Below are 23,406 nucleotides of genomic sequence, written 5' to 3'. Positions count from 1 at the left end.
CGGGGAGAAAGTGCAAACTCCACACAGACAGTGACCTGAGATCAAACCCAGATTCCTGGTGCTGTGAGGCAGCAGTGCTAACCACTGTGCCACCGTGCCTTGATGGGGAGTGAGAGGAGGGTGGGAAGGGTGTGGGGTGGAACGGAATCCAGCAGAGTGCTGCTTACCAAATTTCTAACCTGCATCTCGAAGGTGGCAGCCAATGGATAGTAAATGCCTAAAGATCCAGCCAGGTAGGATCAAATAAGCTATGTAATACTTACTGAATTATACATGGTATTGGAATGTATTTCCTCCATCGAGCAGAGACATTTATTCTGTTGGAATAAACAGCCCTCACCTGAAAACAAATTGAATGGGGAAGTATATTTTAATTGTTGAAATCAAAACAGAAAATGCTGGGTTAGCTCAGCAGATTGGGCAGCATCTGTGGAGAGAAACCAAGTTAACGTTTTGAGTCCGTTTGACCCTTCTACAGAACTTAAAAGCAATAGAAATGTGTTGATTTATATACTTGGAGAGAGGAGTGCAGCAGAGTGGAAAGTCAGCAATAGGTCAGAGCGAAGGAGAGATTGACAAAGATGTCACGGACATCAGCTTTTAAAATAATTGAATTCAGTTTGGTTACCTTGGTTCATTTATTGTTTAGATGCTTGTATAAGATCAAGAGAAATATTGATGGCTGAGCTAGGATTGTAAAGATAGTAGGGAAGACTAAGTGAAACATGAATGAATGATTAGGCGGCATGAAGTTTGGGATTTTCATGAACGGAAGATGGACAGTGGCGTGCACACTGTCTGCATCTGTTGGGAAAGAGTTCAGAAAATGTATTTCCTTGTCGTGGAGGGAATTTGGAGGGGAGGAAAAGAGGACAGAAACTGACAACATTACATTTCTGCCCCTCCTGACCCACAAGGTACCTGTGAAAACATATACAATGGTTAATTGACACATTCCTTCGAGTCATATTTGACTCAAAATATTAACTCTGTTTCTCTCTCCACAGGCTCTCCAACCCTGCTGAATTTTCCCAGCAGTTTCTGTTTTTAAGTTCAGATTTGCAGCATTTGCTGTGTGGCATTTTTACTTTCTGTTTCTCAGTCAGTTACCTGGGTCTCCTGTGACTAGGAGCCTTGCTGCCTTCAGCTTCTAACAGCAGGTTGGAGATGGTGCACACATTAGTGAGGCCTGGGTTAAAATGGCAAGAACGGGATGGCACATAGAACATAGAATAAGACAGTGCAGAAAGAGGCCGTTCGGCCCATCGAGTCTGCACCGACCCGCTTAAGCCCTCACTTATCCCTATCACCCTATCCCCGTAACCCAATAAACCCTCCTAACCTTTTTGGTCACTAAGGGCAACTTATCATGGCCAATCCACCGAACATGCACGTCTTTGGACTGAGGGAGGAAACCGGAGCACCCGGAGAAAGTCCACGCAGACGCGGGGAGAACGTGCAGACTCCGCACAGACAGTGACCCAGCGGGGAATCGAACCTGGGACCCTGGCGCTGTGAAGCCACAGTGCTATCCACTTGTGCTACGGTGGTGCAGTGGTTAGCACTGCTGCTACATGGCGCCGAGGAGCCAGTTTTGATCCCGGATCTGGGTTACTGTCTATTTGGAGCTTGCACGATCTCCCCGTGTCTCGTGGGTCTCACCCCCACAATCCAAAAATGTGCAGGGTAGGTGGATTGGTCACGCTAAAATTGCCCCTTAATTGGAATTTTAATTTAAAATGGCAAGAACATCCCACGTGACATCATCAGGATATGACTTAACTGTTTAAATTAAGCCTGCATTCATCTGGGATACGCAGATCTCTTCCTGAATTCAGATCAGTGAGATAGTGAGGCAGCATGAATGCATTGGGAATAAGTTGCAATTCTGTCATCCTATCCCACTCTGGGGAGGGGTAAAATGAACTCTGAATATTACCCCTAATAGGGTACATTTAAACATGGATGCAAAAATGAGGAAGAGCACAAGGGGTGGAGATTTGGCAATAATATGAAGTGAATATTCAAAGAAGTAGAATCCTTGAATGCCAGTGCAATACAAGTGAGTAGCAAAAGATTAGGTTCATTTACACACGGGGCTGCGCCTTCCCTCTGGGGGCTGACCTGGGATTTATGGAGGTGCCTCCTTTAAAGGGTCAACTAAGGGAGGTAGGTGGTCTCTCAAAGCTGGAAGTCCAATAAGGGCTTTGAGTAAAGGGTAAGTAACTGAGAAGACATTTCAACGTAGAAGTTTAATTGCAATTTGAATAAAAAACAGAAAAGGCAGCCGGATCACCACTGAGTAGGAGGTGGGGGGTGAGAGGACAATCCCTCTTCCCAGGCAGGGAGGGCCTGTAGGGCTGCCCTGACTCCCTGAGCTGCCCAGTGTCTCTCCCTCAGCGATACAACTGCTCCTGTTGTAGGGGACTGGAATCCAAATGGAAAATCCAGGTTAGCATCAATGCCCTTAACAAGGCTCAGTAGCCCAACTCATGGGGATGGGGAGCCTTGTCTGGCTCTGAACCTGTCTCCCTTAAAATGACCGGTGCCGGCCCTGGTATCTGGAAACTAACACAGCAGTCAGTGCCAGTCCCACTCAGCGGGGCTGGAAATCTGTTCCAAGAGAGTTCATCTTCAGTGCTGATCTTGTTAATTTAACATTGGCCTGGTAACAACTGGTGCAACTGAACAAGTTGCTTTTAAATAACATTCCTGAAACAGAGCCAGTTACGAAAGTAGAGCATTTAGCTTGATAAAGATCTCTGGACACTCGGCATGTGATTTCCTTAGCTTGATCAACACAATTCTTGACAACCAGAGGAGGGCTTGTGAGCAGCTATCAGATTCCATCCCTTCTGCTCTTGACCATGAAATGCATGAATGTTGGATGAGCATCTGCCCATTTGCATTATATTATTTTCCATCACCACGAAGGTTTTAGATATACTGAACATTCTCCATATCAATCCCTTCATTCATGCTTGCTCCAAAGACCTTAGAACTTATTTACCAGCCCCTGACTTTGCATATTGGATGACACTTGGATAACACGCTTGGGTAAGATACAATGGGACAACATAATACATTGATCATCAGTGTATATTCAACTTTTGCAAATCAACATTAAGAGGGTCAAAAGGTCAAAATAACGTAATGAACTCTGGACCTTCATTTGAACATTGCTCTAGCAGCATCTGAGCACCAGGATAAAAGTGTCCACAGTGGATATTGTTGTGACAACAATTGATCAATGAAACATTATGCATGCAGCTTGGGAAAAAGATGTCAGAGAGTTCAATTTGACCATTTATACTAGCTTCACTCAATTGGAATTTGAAATAGATTATGGGCACGATTTACCCGAAAAATGACTGGTGTCATTTGGGTGAGTTTGGCTGGGTATTTTGCACCGACTGTAATGGTGAGATCGCGACCTGTACTCACTGCACTTAGTGCAAAGAATGAGTCCCATCTGAATCTGGCTATGCATGACTCTCTCACCATCTGATTCACCCAGCTTGCGACTCAGCTTCTCACCGCTAACAAGGGGAGCTGCTTTTAAACTCTCCCTCACCACTCACTCCCGATCAAGACTCATATGTGACAGCACAGTGACCTGCCAGGCCTGTCCCGGCTTCTTGGCGCAGTGGATGATAGTCGTGGCACCCTGCTCCTCGAGAGGGTCAGAGTAGCCGGGTTAGCAGTGTCACCTCTGAGGCAATGGCAGCTGGAGTGAGAGCAAGCAGCATGATGAGGACGACTGCCATACAATGTTGGAAGAAGACGAACATCCTTCTACGAGCTGCAAGAGTAAGTTGCCACTTCCCTCCTGGCATCGGTCCCTCCTGCCACCGTCCAATTTCCCAAACACCACTCCCGCGCCTCCCCCCCTCCCCAATACACTGGCTGACACCCCGCACCCTCCCAAAATCCAATCTCCAAGTTTGTTCCTCAGAACCTCCAGGCAACCTCCATAACAACTTTTGATGTCTAAGTGCAGTGCCCACACGTGCCACCTGTTATAGACCCCCTGACGCATCATGTGTACAGCTCACAATGCCTCTCTTTGTCCCTGCAGGAGACGATAGGCCATAATAAGCAGGAAAGGGGGAGGGGGGTGCAAGGGGCGCAATGCCAGAGTCCCGAGGCCTCATCCCCTAGCAGAAACTCCCTGGAGATCACGGGGTTGACCGCAGAGAAAGCAATGACCGACAGTGAGGTTGGCCTGGGCCAGAGAAGTCTGGGTCCACTGTCCCTTCGTCCAGATGACCTGTCTCAAGTGAATTGTTGATGTCCCACAAAACTATCCTTTCCTTTTATTGACCACATGTCCATTGTCTTGCAGGATTACTACATAGTGAGGCCAGGCTATCTGGAGTCGCTTCCCCCACCCTGCCACCCAAGGGAACATCTCGGAGGAGAGCTCCGCGGATAACACAGTGATGCTGTCACTTGTACCTTCCACCAGCGCAAGACACACATCTCAGTGAGTGACATTAGTGGACAGGCTTCTGAAGCACAATCTGGTGAGCACCATACAGTTGTTGATGTGCAGCAGATGGAGACAGGAACGTCCAAGGTACGCAACAGTTGGAGATCCGCTGAAGCCCAGGACTCAGCTGAGTCCCAGCCAGATGTTGAGCCTCTGGACAAAGTTATCCTAGGGCTGCTGCAGATGATAGTACAGAGCCACATCATTTAGGAGGGGATGTCAGCGGCATTCCAGCTACTTCAATGTCCAAAGGCTTCAGGTGCAGGAGATGATGCCGGCAATGCGTGACACCCAGGTGTCCACGCCTTGAGTGCTGATGTCCAAAGCGTTAATCAGTCTGTGACAACCATGGCTCAGGGCCGTGACATGATGTCCCAGGGACATTCCTAGATGCAGGTGGACATTGCTGAGACACTACAGAGCGTTAGCCCAGTTGCTGAGGGTGTTGACACCATGGTGCAGAATATGGAGAGCCTCCAGGTCTGGCAGTGCCAGATGATTGAGGCTTCTGAAGCTCACTGCAGCTGCCTCTCTATCCCACGGAGTCACCCAGGGCCCTACAGGCACCCTCATGGAGGAGGAAGTGTTGGATACATTCCCGGGGCCTTCCACCAAGGAGACTAAGATGGTCTCCATTTCCTCTGAATCCCCCGCCTCTTTACACCGGTGCATGTCAAGGTGACTCCAGGATGGTATGTTGCCTCCCTGGTGCCAGGGTCCAGGATGTCTCCGAACGGGTAGAGGGCATCCTGAAGGGGGAGGGCAGAGGTCGTTGTACATATTGGTACTAACGACATAGGCAGGAAGGGGCATGAGGTCCTGCAGCAGGAGTTCAGGGAGCTAGGCAGAAAGTTAAAAGACAGGACCTCGAGGGTTGTAATCTCGGGATTACTCCCTGTGCCACGTGCCAGTGAGACTAGAAGTAGGAAGATAGAGCAGCTAAACACGTGGCTAAACAGCTGGTGTAGGAGGGAGGGTTTCCATTATCTGGACCACTGGGAGCTCTTCCGGGGCAGGTGTGACCTGTATAAGAAGGACGGGTTGCATCTAAACCGGAGAGGCATAAATATCCTGGCCGCGAGGTTTGCTAGTGTCACACGGGAGGGTTTAAACTAGTATGGCAGGGGGGTGGGCACGGGAGCAATAGGTCAGAAGGTGAGAGCATTGAGGGAGAACTAGGGAATAGGGACAGTGTGGCTCTGAGGCAGAGCAGACAGGGAGAAGTTGCTGAACACAGCGGGTCTGGTGGCCTGAAGTGCATATGTTTTAATGCAAGAAGTATTACGGGTAAGGCAGATCAACTTAGAGCTTGGATTAGTACTTGGAACTATGATGTTGTTGCCATTACAGAGACCTGGTTGAGGGAAGGGCAGGATTGGCAGCTAAACGTTCCAGGATTTAGATGTTTCAGGCGGGATAGAGGGGGATGTAAAAGGGGAGGCGGAGTTGCGCTACTGGTTCGGGAGAACATCACAGCTGTACTGCGAGAGGACACCTCAGAGGGCAGTGAGGGTATATGGGTAGAGATCAGGAATAAGAAGGGTGCAGTCACAATGTTGGGGGTTTACTACAGGCCTCCCAACAGCCAGCGGGAGATAGAGGAGCAGATAGGTAGACAGATTTTGGAAAAGAGTAAAAACAACAGGGTTGTGGTGATGGGAGACTTCAACTTCCCCAATATTGACTGGGACTCACTTAGTGCCAGGGGCTTAGACGGGGCGGAGTTTGTAAGGAGCATCCAGGAGGGCTTCTTAAAACAATATGTAGACAGTCCAACTGGGGAAGGGGCGGTACTGGACCTGGTATTGGGGAATGAGCCCGGCCAGGTGGTAGATGTTTCAGTAGGGGAGCATTTTGGTAACAGTGACCACAATTCAGTAAGTTCTAAAGTACTGGTGGACAAGGATACGAGTGGTCCTAGGATGAATGTGCTAAATTGGGGGAAGGCTAATTATAACAATATTAGGCGGGAACTGAAGAACATAGATTGGGGGCGGATGTTTGAGGGCAAATCAACATCTGACATGTGGGAGGCTTTCAAGTGGCAGTTGAAAGGAATTCAGGACCGGCATGTTCCTGTGAGGAAGAAGGATAAATACGGCAATTTTCGGGAACCATGGATGACGAGAGATATTGTAGGCCTCGTCAAAAAGAAAAAGGAGGCATTTGTCAGGGCTAAAAGGCTGGGAACAGACGAAGCCTGCGTGGAATATAAGGAAAGTAGGAAGGAACTTAAGCGAGGAGTCAGGAGGGCTAGAAGGGGTCATGAAACGTCATTGGCAAATAGGGTTAAGGAAAATCCCAAGGCTTTTTACACGTACATAAAAAGCAAGAGGGTAGCCAGGGAAAGGGTTGGCCCACTGAAGGATAGGCAAGGGAATCTATGTGTGGAGCCAGAGGAAATGGGCGAGGTACTAAATGAATACTTTGCATCAGTATTCACCAAAGAGAAGAAATTGGTAGATGTTGAGTCTGGAGAAGGGTATGTAGATAGCTTGGGTCACATTGAGATCCAAAAAGACGAGGTGTTGGGTGTCTTAAAAAATATTAAGGTAGATAAGTCCCCAGGGCCTGATGGAATCTACCCCAGAACACTGAAGGAGGCTGGAGAGGAAATTGCTGAGGCCTTGACAGAAATCTTTGGGTCCTCACTGTCTTCAGGCGATGTCCCGGAGGACTGGAGAATAGCCAATGTTGTTCCTCTGTTTAAGAAGGGTAGCAAAGATAATCCCGGGAACTACAGGCCGGTGAGCCTTACTTCAGTGGTAGGGAAACTACTGGAGAGAATTCTTCGAGACAGGATCTACTCCCATTTGGAAGCAAATGGACGTATTAGTGAGAGGCAGCACGGTTTTGTGAAGGGGAGGTCGTGTCTCACTAACTTGATAGAGTTTTTCGAGGAGGTCACTAAGATGATTGATGCAGGTAGGGCAGTGGATGTTGTCTATATGGACTTCAGTAAGGCCTTTGACAAGGTCCCTCATGGTAGACTAGTACAAAAGGTGAAGTCACACGGGATCAGGGGTGAGCTGGCAAGGTGGATACAGAACTGGCTAGGCCATAGAAGGCAGAGAGTAGCAATGGAAGGATGCTTTTCTCATTGGAGGGCTGTGACCAGTGGTGTTCCACAGGGATCAATGCTGGGACCTTTGCTCTTTGTAGTATATATAAATGATTTGGAGGAAAATGTAACTGGTCTGATTAGTAAGTTTGCAGATGACACAAAGGTTAGTGGAATTGCGGATAGCGATGAGGACTGTCGGAGGATACAGCAGGATTTAGACTGTTTGGAGACTTGGGCAGAGAGATGGCAGATGGAGTTTAATCCGGACAAATGTGAGGTAATGCATTTTGGAAGGTCTAATGCAGGCAGGGAATATACAGTGAATGGTAGAACCGTCAAGAGTATTGAAAGTCAAAGAGATCTAGGAGTACAGGTCCACTGGTCATTGAAAGGGGCAACACAGGTGGAGAAGGTAATCAAGAAGGCATACGGCATGCTTGCCTTCATTGGCCGGGGCATTGAGTATCAGAATTGGCAAGTCATGTTGCAGCTGTATAGAACCTTAGTTAGGCCACACTTGGAGTATAGTGTTCAATTCTGGTCGCCACACTACCAGAAGGATGTGGAGGCTTTAGAGAGGGTGTAGAAGAGATTTACCAGAATGTTGCCTGGTATGGAGGGCATTAGCTATGAGGAGCGGTTGAATAAACTCGGTTTGTTCTCACTGGAACGACGGAGGTTGAGGGGCGACCTGATAGAGGTCTACAAAATTATGAGGGGCATAGATAGAGTGGACAGTCAGAGGCTTTTCCCCAGGGTAGACAGGTCAATTACTAGGGGGCATAGGTTTAAGGTGAGAGGGGCAAGGTTTAGAGTAGATGTACGAGGCAAGTTTTTTACGCAGAGGGTAGTGGGTGCCTGGAACTCGCTACCGGAGGAGGTGGTGGAAGCAGGGACGATAATGACATTTAAGGGGCATCTTGACAAATACATGAATAGGATGGGAATAGAGGGATACGGACCCAGGAAGTGTAGAAGATTGTAGTTTAGTCGGGCAGCATGGTCGGCACGGGCTTGGAGGGCCGAAGGGTCTGTTCCTGTGCTGTACATTTCTTTGTTCTTTGTTTGTTCTTTGAGTGGGCAGAACAGGTTGGCATGGCGATGCCAGGGCACTCCAGCTCCAAGCCCTCCAGAGGACACCTGCAAAGGGCATCAAAGGCCGCAGAGCTTGAAAAGCAGCAGGCTGTCTCCACCTCTGAAGTACATTCTGGGGCATACCTTGATGTAGCACTGGACCTGGATGATCAAGAAGATGGAGAAGCATTGAGTGGGCACTGGTGAGTTCACTAGACATAGCTAGGGGGAATGGAAATCTATCACATTAAAATGTGCAGTATTAAAACATTTCACACCTGATACATGTGAAGCATCTGTCACTTTAGACTTCACAGCGGGCCTGCCCCCATTCCCCCCGCTACCCCCTGCACCCTGTACACAGTGGTCCAAGATCAAAAGTCACCAATGCAGACTCCGTCATGAGGATGGGTGTGAGGGCGCTGTCAGCAGAAAGACAGGAAGCAGTCATAATCAGATCCTGAGGAGCACCACAGCTTTTCACACAGCGAGCAACCATCACTCTCCTGCCTTGCACTGTGACCTGGTGACAGTGCTAAAACAGGCCCATCACCCTGGGATAATGTTACACAGACCTTTGGAGGGGGAATCAGGTTGGTCAGGAGATATGGGGTTATGAGGAGAAGGCAGGAGAATGGGGATGAGAAAATATCAGCCATGATTGAATGGTGGAGCAGACTAGATGGGTCGAGTGACCTAATCCTGCTCCTATGTCTTATGGTCGGGGAGGGGGCGGTATGATGGAGGCCAAGTGTTGGCGGGGGTGGTATTGAGCTGACTCACACAGTTTTGTCTCACGTGAATCTAGACATGATGAAGGCCTCCTAGGTCCTCCTGGCATGTTGTACCCTTGCCACTGCCTGGCCTCTAATCCCTGACTCCTCCTCAGGCTCATCACCCAGCCCCTCCTCCTCGTCCTCTGGAGGGCACAGCAGACCACTACAAAGTGGGAAACCCTCTTATGGGGTGTACTGTATAGCACCGCCAGAGCAGTCCAGGCAGCAGAATCGCATTTTCAGCAGGCTGATGCATCGCTCAACAACAGCATGGGTAGCAATGTGGGCCTCATCATATCAGGTCTCCGCCTCGGTCTCAGGCCTCTGCACTGGCATCATCAGCTGTGACCTCAGCCGGTATCCCTTGTCCCCCACTAGCCAACCAGTCATCCTCAAAGACACCAGGGATCTCCGAGTGCCGAGGATGTAGCTGTCATGCACGCTCCCAGGGTAGCAGGCACACGCGTGCACGATCCTCAGGTGGTGGTCACACACGATCTGAACATTCAGAGAGTAGAATCCCTTGCTGTTAACATAGGGCACTCCCTGATGCCCCTGTGCTCGCAGGGTGATGTGCGTGCCTTCGATGAGCCCTAGATTTGTGGCATCCTGACAATGGCGGCGAATCCTGCAGCCTGGGCATTTGATGGACATGGTCCAGGTCGAAACATAGAAACATAGAAAATAGGAGCTGAAGGAGGCCATTGGGCCCTTCGAGCCTGCTCCACGATTCATTATGATCATGGCTGATCATCCAAGTCAACAGCCTGATCCTACCTTCTCCCCTTTGAACCCCTTCACACCAAGTGATATATTTAACTGCTTCGTGAAAACATGCGAGGTGGGATTCTGTCCCGCCAGTCCTGTTTTCCAGCACGGTGCATCCCCGGTGATTCTCCGTTCCGGCAGCTGGCAAATGAGTTTTCCCATTGTGGCCACCCCACCCCACACACCCCACACGAGAGAGAATCCTCCAGACAATGTTTTGGCCCCAGCTACTTTTTGTAGTAGTGAATTCCACAAGCTCACCACTCTCTGAGTGAAGACATTTCTCCTCATCTCTGTTTTAAACAGTCTACCCTGTATCCTCAGACTGTGACCCCTGGTTCTGGACACCCCCCACCATCAGGAATATCCTTCTTGCATCTACCCTGCCTAGTCCTGTTCAAACTTTTTAGGTTTCTGTGAGATTCCACCCCCCCACCCCCCGTCATTCTTCTTAACTCCAGTGAATACAATCCTAACCAACTCAGTCTCTCCTCATATGTCAGTCCCAGGAATGAGTCTGATAAACCTTCTCTGCACTCCCTCTATAGCAAGAACATTTTTCCCAAAGGAGACCAAAATTGCCCAGAATATTCCAGGTGTCGTCTCACCAAGGCAAGACATCCCTGTTCTTATAATCGAATGCTCTCACTACGAAGGCCAGCATGCCATTTATCTAAATTATATTGCATCTGTCATTCATTTGCCCACTCACCCAGCTTGTCCAAATCACACTGAAAGATCTCTGCATCCTCCTCACAGCTCACCCTCCCACCCAACTTTGTGCCCTCTGCAAATTTGGAGATATTACATTTTGTTCCCTCATCTAAATCATGAATATATATCGTAAATAGCTGGGGTCCCAGCACCACTCCATGCAGTACCCCACTAGTCACTGCCTGCCATTTGGAAAAAGATCAGTTCATTCCTACTCTTTGTTTCTTGTTTGCCAACTAGTTTTCTATCCATCTCAATGCACTACCCCTAATCCCATGCGCTTTAATTTTCCACGCTAATCGCTCATGTGGGACATTGTTGAAAGCCTCCTGAAAAGTCCAAATAAATCACACCCTAGAACATAGAAAATACAGCACAGAACAGGCCCTTCGGCCCACGATGTTGTGCCACTCTTGTCAAAGCTGCCAGTTACATCCTCAAAATATTACAGTAGATTTGTCAAGCATGAATTCCCTTTCGTTAATCCATGCTGACTCTGTCAAACCCTGTCACTATTTTCTCAGTGCTCTGTTATAGAATCTGAGATAATGGATTCTAGAATTTTCTCCCCAATTGACATCAGGCTGACTGGTCAATAATTCCCTGTTTTTTCACTGCTTCTCTATTTAAATAGTGGGGTTACATTAGCTACCCTCAAATCTGTTGGAACTGTTCCAGAGTCTATAGAATCCTGGAAGATGACCACCAATGCATCCATTATTTCTAGGGCCACTTCCTTAAGTACTCTGGGATGTAGATCATCAGGCCCTGGGGATTTATCAGCCTTGACCCCAACACCATTTCTCTAATAATATTGATCTCCTTCAGTTCCTCCCTCTCACTAAACCCTGCGTTCCCTAACATTTCTGGTTTGTTATTTGTGTCCTCCTTTGTGAACCAAAATATGTATTTAGTTGGTCAGCCATTTCTTTGCTCCCCATTGTAAATTCCCCTGTTTCTGACTGTAATTTGTCTTCACCAGTCTTTTTCTCTTCATGTACCTATAGAAAAATTTATAGTCAGTTTTTCTGTTACCTGTGAGCTTTCTCTCGTACTCTATCTTCCCCTTCTTAGAGCTTGGATTAGTACTTGGAACTATGATGTTGTTGCCAATACAGAGACCTGGTTGAGGGAAGGGCAGGACTGGCAGCTAAACGTTCCAGGATTTAGATGTTTCAGGCGGGATAGAGGGGGATGTAAAAGGGATGGCGGAGTTGCGCTACTGGTTAGGGAGGATATCACAGCTGTACTACGGGAGGACACCTCAGAGGGCAGTGAGGCTATATGGGTAGAGATCAGGAATAAGAAGGGTGCAGTCACAATGTTGGGTGTTTACTACAGGCCTCCCAACAGCCAGCGGGAGATAGAGGAGCAGATAGGTAGACAGATTTTGGAAAAGAGTAAAAACAACAGGGTTGTGGTGATGGGAGACTTCAACTTCCCCAATATTGACTGGGACTCACTTAGTGCCAGGGGCTTAGACGGGGCGGAGTTTGTAAGGAGCATCCAGGAGGGCTTCTTAATACAATATGTAGACAGTCCAACTAGGGATGGGGCGGTACTGGACCTGGTATTGGGGAATGAGCCCGGCCAGGTGGTAGAAGTTTCAGTAGGGGAGCATTTCGGGAACAGTGACCACAATTCAGTAAGTTTTAAAGTGCTGGTGGACAAGGTGGTCCTAGGGTGAATGTGCTAAATTGGGGGAAGGCTAATTATAACAATATTAGGCAGGAACTGAAGAACCTAGATTGGGGGCGGATGTTTGAGGGCAAATCAACATCTGACATGTGGGAGGCTTTCAAGTGGCAGTTGAAAGGAATTCAGGACCGGCATGTTCCTGTGAGGAAGAAGGATAAATACTGCAATTTTCGGGAACCTTGGATAACAAGAGATATTGTAGGCCTCGTCAAAAAGTAAAAGGAGGCATTTGTCAGGGCTAAAAGGCTGGGAACAGACTAAGCCTGTGTGGAATATAAGGAAAGTAGGAAGGAACCTCAGCAAGGAGTCAGGAGGGCTAGAAGGGGGTCACGAAAAGTCATTGGCAAATAGGGTAAAGGAAAATCCCAAGACTTTTTGCACATACATAAAAAGCAAGAGGGTAGCCAGGGAAAGGGTTGGCCAACTGAAGGATAGGCAAGGGAATCTATATGTGGAGCCATAGGAAATGGGCGAGGTACTAAATGAATACTTTGCATCAGTATTCACCAAAGAGAAGGAATTGGTAGATGTTGAGTCTGGAGAAGGGTGTGTAGATAGCCTGGGTCACATTGAGATCCAAAAAGACGAGGTGTTGGGCGTCTTAAAAAATATTAAGGTAGATAAGTCCCCAGGGCCTGATGGGATATACCCCAGAATACTGAAGGAGGCTGGAGAGGAAATTGCTGAGGCCTTGACAGAAATCTTTGGATCCTCACTGTCTTCAGGTGATGTCCCGGAGGACTGGAGAATAGCCAATGTTGTTCCTCTTTTAAGAAGGGTAGCAAGGATAATCCAGGGAACTACAGACTGGTGAGCCTTACTTCAGTGGTAGGGAAATTACTGGAGAGAATTCTTCGAGACAGGATCTACTCCCATTTGGAAGCAAATGGATGTATTAGTGAGAGGCAGCATGGTTTTGTGAAGGGGAGGTCGTGTCTCACTAACTTGATAGAGTTTTTCGAGGAGGTCACAAAGATGATTGATGCAGGTAGGGCAGTGGATGTTGTCTATATGGACTTCAGTAAGGCCTTTGACAAGGTCCCTCATGGTAGACTAGTACAAAAGGTGAAGTCACACGGGATCAGGGGTGAGCTGGCAAGGTGGATACAGAACTGGCTAGGTCACAGAAGGCAGAGAGTAGCAATGGAAGAATGCTTTTCTAATTGGAGGGCTGTGACCAGTAGTGTTCCGCAGGGATCAGTGCTGGGACCTTTGCTGTTTGTAGTATATATAAAAGATTTGGAGGAAAATGTAACTGGTCTGATTAGTAAGTTTGCAGACGACACAAAGGTTAGTGGAATTGAGGACAACGATGAGGACTGCCAGAGGATACAGCAGGATTTAGATTGTTTGGAGACTTGGGCGGAGAGATGGCAGATGGAGTTTAATCTGGACAAATGTGAGGTAATGCATTTTGGAAGGTCTAATGCAGGTCGGGAATATACATTGAATGGTAGAACCCTCAAGAGTATGGAAAGTCAGAGAGATCTAGGTGTACAGGTCCACAGGTCACTGAAAGGGGCAACACAGGTTGAGAAGGTAGTCAAGAAGGCATACGGCATGCCTGCCTTCATTGGCCGGGGCATTGAGTACAAGAATTGGCAAGTCATGTTGCAGCTGTATAGAACCTTAGTTAGGCCACACTTGGAGTATTGTGTTCAATTCTGGTCGCCACACTACCAGAAGGATGTGGAGGCTTTAGAGAGGGTGTAGAAGAGATTTACCAGAATGTTGCCTGGTACGGAGGGCATTAGCTATGAGGAGCGGTTGAATAAACTCGGTTTGTTCTCACTGGAACGACGGAGGTTGAGGGGCGACCTGATAGAGGTCTACAAAATTATGAGGGGCATAGATAGAGTGGACAGTCAGAGGCTTTTCCCCAGGGTAGACGGGTCAATTACTAGGGGGCATAGGTTTAAGGTGAGAGGGGCAAGGTTTAGAGTAGATGTACGGGGCAAGTTTTTTACACAGAGGGTAGTGGGTGCCTGGAACTCGCTACCGGAGGAGATGGTGGAAGCAGGGACGATAGTGACATTTAAGGGGCATCTTGACAAATACATGAATAGGATGGGAATAGAGGGATACGGACCCAGGAAGTGTAGAAGTTTGTAGTTTAGTCGGGCAGCATGGTCGGCACGGGCTTGTAGGGCCGAAGGGCCTTTTCCTGTGCTGTACATTTCTTTGTTCTTTGTTTGTTGTTTGTTAATCAATCTCTTGGTCCTCCTTTGCTGAAGTCTAAACTGCTCCCATGCCTCAGGTCTGTTGTTTTTTCTGGCCAATTTGTATGCTTCTTCCTTAGATCAAATACTATCTCAATTTTCATCATTTGTTGGCCACCTTTCCCATTTTACTTTTGTGCCAGACAGGAATAAACAATTGTTGCAATTCTACCATGTGCTCCTTGAGTTTTCTTTATTCAGAATCAGGACCTTAGTCTCAGAGGCAACGACATCCCTCTCCATCTTGATGAAAAATTCTATCATGTTGTGGTCACTTATCTCCAAGCGGCCTTGCACAACTAGATTGCCAATGATAAAAGCAAATTACTGCGGATGCTGGAATCTGAAACCAAAATAGCAAATACTGGACAATCTCAGCAGGTCTGACAGCATCTGTAGAGAGAAAAGGGAGCTAATGTTCAAGACTGGATGACTCTTTGCCAATGATTTCTTTCTTTCTCATTTCACAATACCCAGCCTAGGGTGGCCTGTTCTCTGGTTAGTTCCTCAATTTATTGGTCCACAAAATCATCCCAGGAATTCCAGGAATTCCTCCTCTACAGTATTGTGACAAATTTGATTCATCCAATCTATATGCAGATTAAAATCATCAAATGTTCCTTTATCACATGCATCCCTAATTCCTTGTTTAATGCCATTCCCAACTTCACCACTACAGTTTGGGTGTCTGTATATAACCCCTACCAATACATAGGTGAAAAAGTCTGATGCCCGGGCATACAGATTATCTATAACCTCCCAGATGCACCTGTGGGCTGAAGATTGTGAAATGTCACACAGGTTCTTCTTCGAGCCCTGAAATGACCTGGTGGCATAGAAATTTAATGCTGCAGTGACCCTCATAGCCACTGGGAGCGGGTATCTTCCTCCACCACAGAGTGCCATGTCCATGAGGACGTGGAAGAGGTGCCGAACTGTCTTTCTGTTGAGGTATGTGGGATATGACGTCTGTCAGTTCAGCGAAGGACCAACAACTGCTGGCACATTGCTGGGCTCCCCTTCTGGCTCCCTCCTCAGCCTGATGGGCAGCTGGATATTGAGGGTGTGCTGTGGGCCCCTGCACATGTGGTGCCACCTCCAGCTTGTGTTGGCTTTGCTGCTGTCCTTGGCGTCTGCCTGGCTTGGCTGCAACAGGAACAGAGAAGGCAGTGGGGTCGACTCCAACAATCATTTTTGTATCTGTAAGGAATTGGAGATGGAGAGAGACGGCCAATCAGTTGGTCTACCCCCCTAGACCCATATCCCTAGGCTTCCCCCACCCTTACCATGACTCTCCCGCCTTCCCTCGGAGTGCCATCCAGACAGCCAGTTATACTGGCAAACCTCACTCTGCACACCATTCCCAGCAAGATCAGGAACCGCTCGAATCAAAAGTGCTGCCGGGAACATTAGGTAGGCCTCGCTCAGCTGCTCTCTGCTCATCCAGACTCTTATCCTTTGGCCGCGAGAGAATCCTCAGTGGTGAAGCCTTGCTCTTTAGTATTTGATTGTTAGCAGCTGCCTCTATTTTGCTGACGCTCCTGGACTGTTCATGCATCAAAGGTTGCAGGACATCAGTCCATTAATCATCCTCTCAGACAGGTCGTCTGTTCTTTTGAGGAAACACTTGGGAGTTCAGGAGCATGAAGTGCTCTCACAATAACAATGTTATCTCTCCTTTGAACTAGCCTTCAGTTGTGAAGCTAGAGGCTGCTGATGGTCATAGGGACTTTCATAAAAGAAGCTGCAGCTGGACTCTGACCTCGGAGTGTTTGGTAGGTCAGACAGGCTGCAGCTGTGGTTTCCCCTGTTATGGGTCTCCACAATATTTAAAGATGGCTTGAAGGTCTCACAGAGGCAAAGTCATCACTCCCCAGCCCTGACCTGGATCATTCCCCCCGAACAACCCCAACTGCCCTGAGGGACCCCCCAATTCCATCCCCCACTCCCCGAACACTGGGGCAGCAGCTCCAGTGTCCTTGAGCTGCATGCTGGTAAATGGAAATGACTACCCCCTCCTCACTTCCCCTCAGCAGTCATTGTGCCAGGTCCCCAATTTTGTAGATGAGTACTAAACAATGCCCACGTGACTTCTCACTGGGGAGTTGGTAACTCCCGAGAGGCTGCTGCATTCGACGTCAATCTCGCTAATGAGATTGCAATGAATGCAAATTAGGCTTAATCAGCTTCTCAATATTTTTGAGCAAGATCTGGATCTCGCCATCGGGAACGGGCCAGGTGAATCTCAAATGGTTTGCGCCAGGCACAGATATCGAGCTGGGCCTCTCGCCGATGCACCCTATGTGCCCAGATCAGCACTGGGTGCAACAATGCGATGGGAAAATCGTGATCTCCAACTGCAATAATAATTTTGCAATTTTTAATTCAGTTTCAGCCTCTTGTTTGGTCATTGAATTCCTTAAAGTCCACCCAGATCTTTTTTTTAAAGTTCTAGTCAGCAGCATATTTGTATCTCAGTTTGACAGCCTATTTCACACTTTCATTCTCCTGTGAGGAATATAAAAGCTTTCTTCTCTTCTCAATCCTTGCCTGAGGCTTGATAATTTTATACATATATCCTGCAGCTCAGTGCTACGAGTTAAAAAATAGCCTGATTACATCTGTGTCGTGTCTCTTCTCAATATTCAGAAAATCTGAATATCTTCTCTCAATATTTTTTCTGTAAGTTCAGTTCCGGCTCTTACTTCATAACCTAAAGCCCAAAATTTTGAAATGATCTCGTTCACTGCTCTGAATACTTACCAAAGCTTCAATATACAGCTGAAGTTATTGTTTTGCAACTCCGAGAAGCTGCCCATCTAACCTAAAACCTTTTACACTTCCAGGGTCCTCTATTACCATCATATTCATAGAATCATAGAATTTACAGTGCAGAAGGAGGCCATTCAGCCCGTCGAGTCTACACCCGCCCTTGAAAGAGCACCCTACCTAAGCCCATGCCTCCACCCTCTCCCCGTAACCCAGTCTAACCTTTGGACACTAAGAGGCAATTTAGCATGGCCAATCCACTTAACCTGCACATCTTTGTTCTGTTGGAGGAAACCGGAGCACTCGGCGGAAACCCATGCAGGCAAGGGGAGAAAGGGCAAACTCCACACAGACAGTCACCCGAGGCTGGAATTGAACCCAGATCCCTGCAGCTGTAAGGCAGCAGTGCTAACCACTGTGCCACCATGCTGCCCCATGTATTTATCAAAACGCCCCTTAAACGTCAACATAATTTCTGCTTCCACTACCTCTGCTGGCAGCAAGTTTCAGGCACCCAATACCCTCTGTGAAAAAAACTTCCCTCACACATCTCCTGTAAACTTTGCCCCTTGCACCTTAAACCTATGTCCTCTAGTAATTGACTCTTCCACCCTGGGAAAAAGCTTCTGACTATCCACTCTGTCCATGCCCCTCATAATATTGTGGACTTCTATCAGGTCAACCTTCAACCCCGTCATTCGAGTGAGAACAAACCAAGTTTATCCAGCTGCAGCATGACTTGCCAATACTTATACTCAATGCCCTGACCGATGAAGGCAAGTATGCCGTATGCCTTCTTGACTACCTTCTCCACCTGCATTGCTAATTTCAGCGACCTGTACATCCAGATCCCTCTGACTGTCAATACTGTCAAGGGTTCTGCCATTCACTGTATAATTCCCACCTGTATTAGATCTTCCAAAATGCATTACTTCATATTTGCCCGGATTTAGCTCCACCTGCCATCTCTCCGCCCAAGTCTCCAACCACTCTGTATCCTCTGGCAAGCCTCATCGCTATCTGCAATTCCACAAACCTCTGTGTTGTCTGCAAACTTACTATTCAGACCAGTTATATTTTCCTCCAAATCATTTATATATACTACAATCAGCAAAGTTCCCAGCACTGATTCCTGTGGAACACCACCAATCACAGACATCCATTCAGAAAAGCACCCTTCCACTGCTACCCTCTGTCTTCTATGACCAAACTAGTTCTGTATCCATCTTGCCAGCTCTGGTCCCGTGTGACTTCACCTTCTGTACCAGTCTGCCATGAGGGACCTTGTCAAAGGCCTTACTGAAGTCCATGTAGACAACATCCTCTGCCTTACCTTCATCAATCATCTTAGTCACATCCTCGAAAAATTTGACCAAGTTAGTGAGACACGACTTCCCCTTCACAAAACCATGCTGCCTCTCGCTAATGGGGTAATGGGGTCATCAGAGGCACCCTCCTCCCAATGTGGCTGGAAAGCCCAGAAAATGTCTATAGATTACACAACACTGCCACCAACCTCTCCACACCCCACTCCCCAGCTCAGGACGAGGCTGCATCCATTGGGCCCCTGTGTCAGGGTGGTAATTGTATTGTTTACTAAAATAGCTCTGCCCCCCTGCCTCTGTTCCCTGTATGCGGAAAGGTAATCATTCCACTTCCTAGTAACCTATTAAATTCCAAACAAGAGCACATGCTGAAGAAAAAGCATCATATTAATGTGTGCTCTGTGACAAACCAAACAATGGCAATTTGTGTCCCAAGCATAAATTTGTTGGTGGCAGTGTCACTACAGTTCCGGTATCCGGAAAATTGAAATGACCTGAAATCCGAAAGATAATCAGCCTCGAGGTTTTCGGATAAAGGATACTCGACCTGTACATGTCATCCTGATTGTTTCTTCAACCTACTTGAAAGAACTTGAGGAAAATTCAGATTTTCTTTAATTGAATGTTTACGCTCAAAGATTGCTCACTTGAACGTTTCCCCCTTTATAATTATGTGCATTGTTAGCTGCTTGAGAAGTGTTAAAGTCTGTCATAAGTGCAGAGACTGTGGGTACATATTGAATTAACCTGTAAGGCAATGCCGCAGATTATAGGAGTGAGGATATAGTATCAGAGGAATATAAAAAGGAGCTTGTTCAGCAAAGGACTTAAGGGTCGTATTTATACTTCAATTCAAAAAGGCAGAGATAAATTGAGGCACTACCGAAATCAGGAAAATGAAGAATTTTAAAAAATTCTGGTTAACTGAGTAAAATAGTTTGTTATCTTCCACAATGTAACTTGGTTTACATTACAAGGAATCATGTCTGAACATGTAGTAGTTAACACAATAACAATCAAGTTCAAGATCACTTCAAAGAGCAGTTATTTCTTGCAATTTTCCCCTATTCCCCTGTGCTGAAGTTGTTGGGGGAGGGAAAGAGTTTTGGTGGGTGTCACATTTTCATTTGGAAAGACATAGGGGGCATTTCTTGCCCAATCGCCTGTTTTTCAGTATTATCATGATGCCTGTGAGGGAAAACGAGTGCAGATAAATTTATTGACATCGTCCCAGTTGAGACCCAGCCAGTGCCATTTTTGATTTGGCCTTTAAGTGGCCAGCTCTTCTGCTGAAAACAGAAAAGTGATTCAATAGCTTATGAAAGTTGAGCTCTTATGATGTACAAAAACAATTTGTATTTATATAGTGTCTTTAACATGCCAAAACAACCCAAGGTGCTTTGCAGTAGTGTTTGAAAATAAAATATGACAGTGAGGCACATAAGGACAGAAAGAGGTTACAGCCCATAGTGTCTACACCGGTTCTCCAAACGGACATCTGGCTTTGTGCCGTTCCCCTGCCTTTTCCCCGGACCTCCTGCACATTGTTTCTATTCAAGTAATCATTTAATTCTCTCTTGAATGTCTCAATTGAACCTACCTCCACCAGACTTCCAGTCAGCACATTCCAGGCCCCAACCACTCGCCGTGTGAAAAATTATTTTCTAACGTCACATTTGCTTCTTTTGTAAATCATTTTAAATCTGTGCCCTCTTGTTCTTGATCCTTTTATGAGTGAGAACAGTTTCTCACTATCTACTCTGTCCAGGCCCCTCAAATCTCCTCCTAACCTAGTTCTCTCCAAGCAGAAGAGTCCCAACCTCTCCAATCTATCCTCATAACTGAACATTCTCAATCTTGGAACCATTCTTGTAAACCTCTTCTGCACTCTCTCAAATGCCTTCACATCCTTCCTATAATGTGGCGCCCAGAACTGTACACAATATTCCAGCTGAGGTCGATCTTGTGTCTTGCATAAGTTATATTTAAATTCATCAATGATTCATGGGATCCAGGCGTCGCTGGTTAGGCGAGCATTAATTGCCCATGCCTAGTTGCCCTTCAGAAGGTGGTGGGCTGCCTTCTTGAATCGCTGCAGTCCTTGAGGTGTGGATACACCCACAGTGCTGTTAGGGAGGGATTTCAGGATTTTGACTTTGTGGCAGTGAAGGAATGGCGATGCATCTCCAAGTTGGGGTGGGGAGTTACTTGGAGGGAACCTCCAGGTGGTGGGGATCTCAGGTATCTGATGCTCTTGTCTTTCTAGATGGTAGTGGTTGTGGGTTTGGAAGGTGTTGTCTAAGGAACCTTGGTGAGTTACTGCAGTGCATCTTGTAGATGGTACATATGGATGCCACTGTTCCTCGGTGGTGGAGGGATTGAATGTTTGTAGAATCAAGCGGGCTGCTTTGTCCTGGATGGTGTCGTGCTTCTTGGAGCTGCATTCATCCAGGCAAGTGGAGAGTATTCCATTTCACTCCTGACTTGTGCACATGTTGGATATGGTTTGGGGGTCAGGCGGTGGGTTACTCGCTGTAGGATTCCTAGTTTTTGACATGCTCTGGTAGCCATAGTATTAATATCGCTAGTCCAGTTCAGTTTCTATCAATGGTAACCCCCAGCATGTTGACTGTCGGGGATTCAGCGATGGTAATGCCATTGAATGTCAAGGGGTGATGCTTAGATCCTCCCTTGTAGGAGATGAGCATTGCCTCGCACTGTGTGGCGTCAATGTAGCTTGTCTGCCAAAGCCTGGATATTGTCCAGGTCTTGCTGTATTTGGGCGTGGACTGCTTCATTATCTGAGGAGTCTGAGGAGTCGTGAATGATACTGAACATTGTGCAGTCACCTGCAAACATCCCCACTTCTGACCTTATGATGGAATGGCGGTCATTGATGAAGCAGCTGGGGAACCCCTGCAGTGATGTCCTGGAGCTGAGATGATTGATCTCCAACCACCATAACCATCTTCCTTTGTGTCAGGTATGACTCCAACCAGCGGAGAGTTTTCCCCTTGATTCCCATTTACTCCAGTTTAGCTAGGGCTCCTTGATGCAACACTTGGTCAAATACTGCCTTGATGTCAAGGGCAGTCACTCTCACCTCACCTCTGGAATTCAGCTCTTTGTCCATGTTTGAACTAAGGCTGTAATGAGGTCAGGAGTCGAGTGATCCTGGCGGAATCCAAACTGAGCGTCCATCAGCAGGTTATTGCTGAGTAAGTGCCGCTTGATAACACTGTTGATGACTCCTTCCATCACCTTGCTGATGATAGAGAGCAGACTGCTAGGCGGTAACTGACCGGGTTAGATTTTTACTGATTTCTCTGCACAGGACACACCTAGGCAATTTTCCACTTTGCTGGGTCGATGTTAGTGTTATAACTGTACTGGAACAGCTTGGCTAAGGGTACAGCAAGTTCTACAATGAAATGAAATGAAAATCGCTTGTCACAAGTAGGCTTCAAATGAAGTTACTGTGAAAAGCCCCTACAGGAACACAAATCTTCAGTATTATTGCCAGAATATTGTTGGAGCCCATAGCCTTTGCAGTATCCAGTACCTTCAGCCGTTTCTTGATATCACGTGGGGTGTATCGTATTGGCTGAAGACTGACATCTGTGATGCTGGGGACCTCAGGAGAAGACCGAGATGGATCATCCACCCAGCACTTGTGGTTGAAGATTATTATGTATGCTTCAGGCTTGTCTTTTGCACAGATGTGCTGAGCTCCTCCATCATTGCGAATGGGGATATTTGTGGAGCCTCCTCCTCCAATGAGTTGTTTAATTATCCACCACCAATCACGGCTGGATGTGGCAGATTTTAGACCTTATACATCTGTTGTGGAATTGCTTAGCTCTGTCTATTAATTGCTGGTTATGCTGTTTGGCACATAAGTAGTCCTGTGTTGTAACTTCACCAGGTTGGCACCTCATTTTTAGGTACGTCTAGTGTTGCTCTTGGCATGCCCTCCTGCATGCTTCATTGAACCAGGTGTAGTGATCTGCATGTCTGTGTATATATACAAGGGGTCAATGTAAATGCAATACAACTAAGCAATCACTAAAGGGAGCACGATAGATGTATAAATACAGACAAACAGGAAATCAGGGACTCTTCACAGGAACGGCAACTGGGGAGCAGGACACAGACAGGCAACTCAGATGTAACATATATAAGCGCTGGAGAGAGAACAAACTCAAAATAAAGCGTCTACTTCAACTGTAAGACTACGAGCTTTATTCAGACACAAGGAATAACACATGGTACCAGGGTACTTCAGAATGCTTACTATAAGGTTACACAAGATGCAGACAAAGAAAGATCAAAATGTCAAAACTCATACCAGACATTCGACGTGGGAAGACTTCGCCGATTTATTAGAATTTGTTGGAACTCTACTGCAGCTGAACACAACCGGTAATTTAAGTCATAGCTGGAAAAGTTTTAAACAAATGTTCGACATATATATCATAGCCTATGATTTGAAAGCAGCATCAGAAGA

At 47.0% G+C, this 23,406-nt stretch overlaps 1 protein-coding gene across 2 annotated transcripts in view; it reads right to left on the bottom strand.

The window, feature by feature from the left end:
• Positions 1-23,406, bottom strand: part of dcdc2b (doublecortin domain containing 2B) — a 162,960-nt gene that overhangs the window by 75,458 nt on the left and 64,096 nt on the right. For both annotated transcript variants that reach the window (XM_072500342.1, XM_072500336.1), the window contains exon 3: positions 264-340. In XM_072500342.1, the coding sequence (XP_072356443.1) occupies positions 264-340 (77 nt within the window). The remainder of the gene's footprint in view (positions 1-263; positions 341-23,406) is intronic.

Source organism: Scyliorhinus torazame, chromosome 1 (assembly GCF_047496885.1).
Source record: "Scyliorhinus torazame isolate Kashiwa2021f chromosome 1, sScyTor2.1, whole genome shotgun sequence".
Lineage (NCBI taxonomy): Eukaryota > Metazoa > Chordata > Chondrichthyes > Carcharhiniformes > Scyliorhinidae > Scyliorhinus > Scyliorhinus torazame.
Note: the sequence above shows the minus strand (reverse complement) of the source record. Positions and strands in the feature narration are given on the sequence as shown.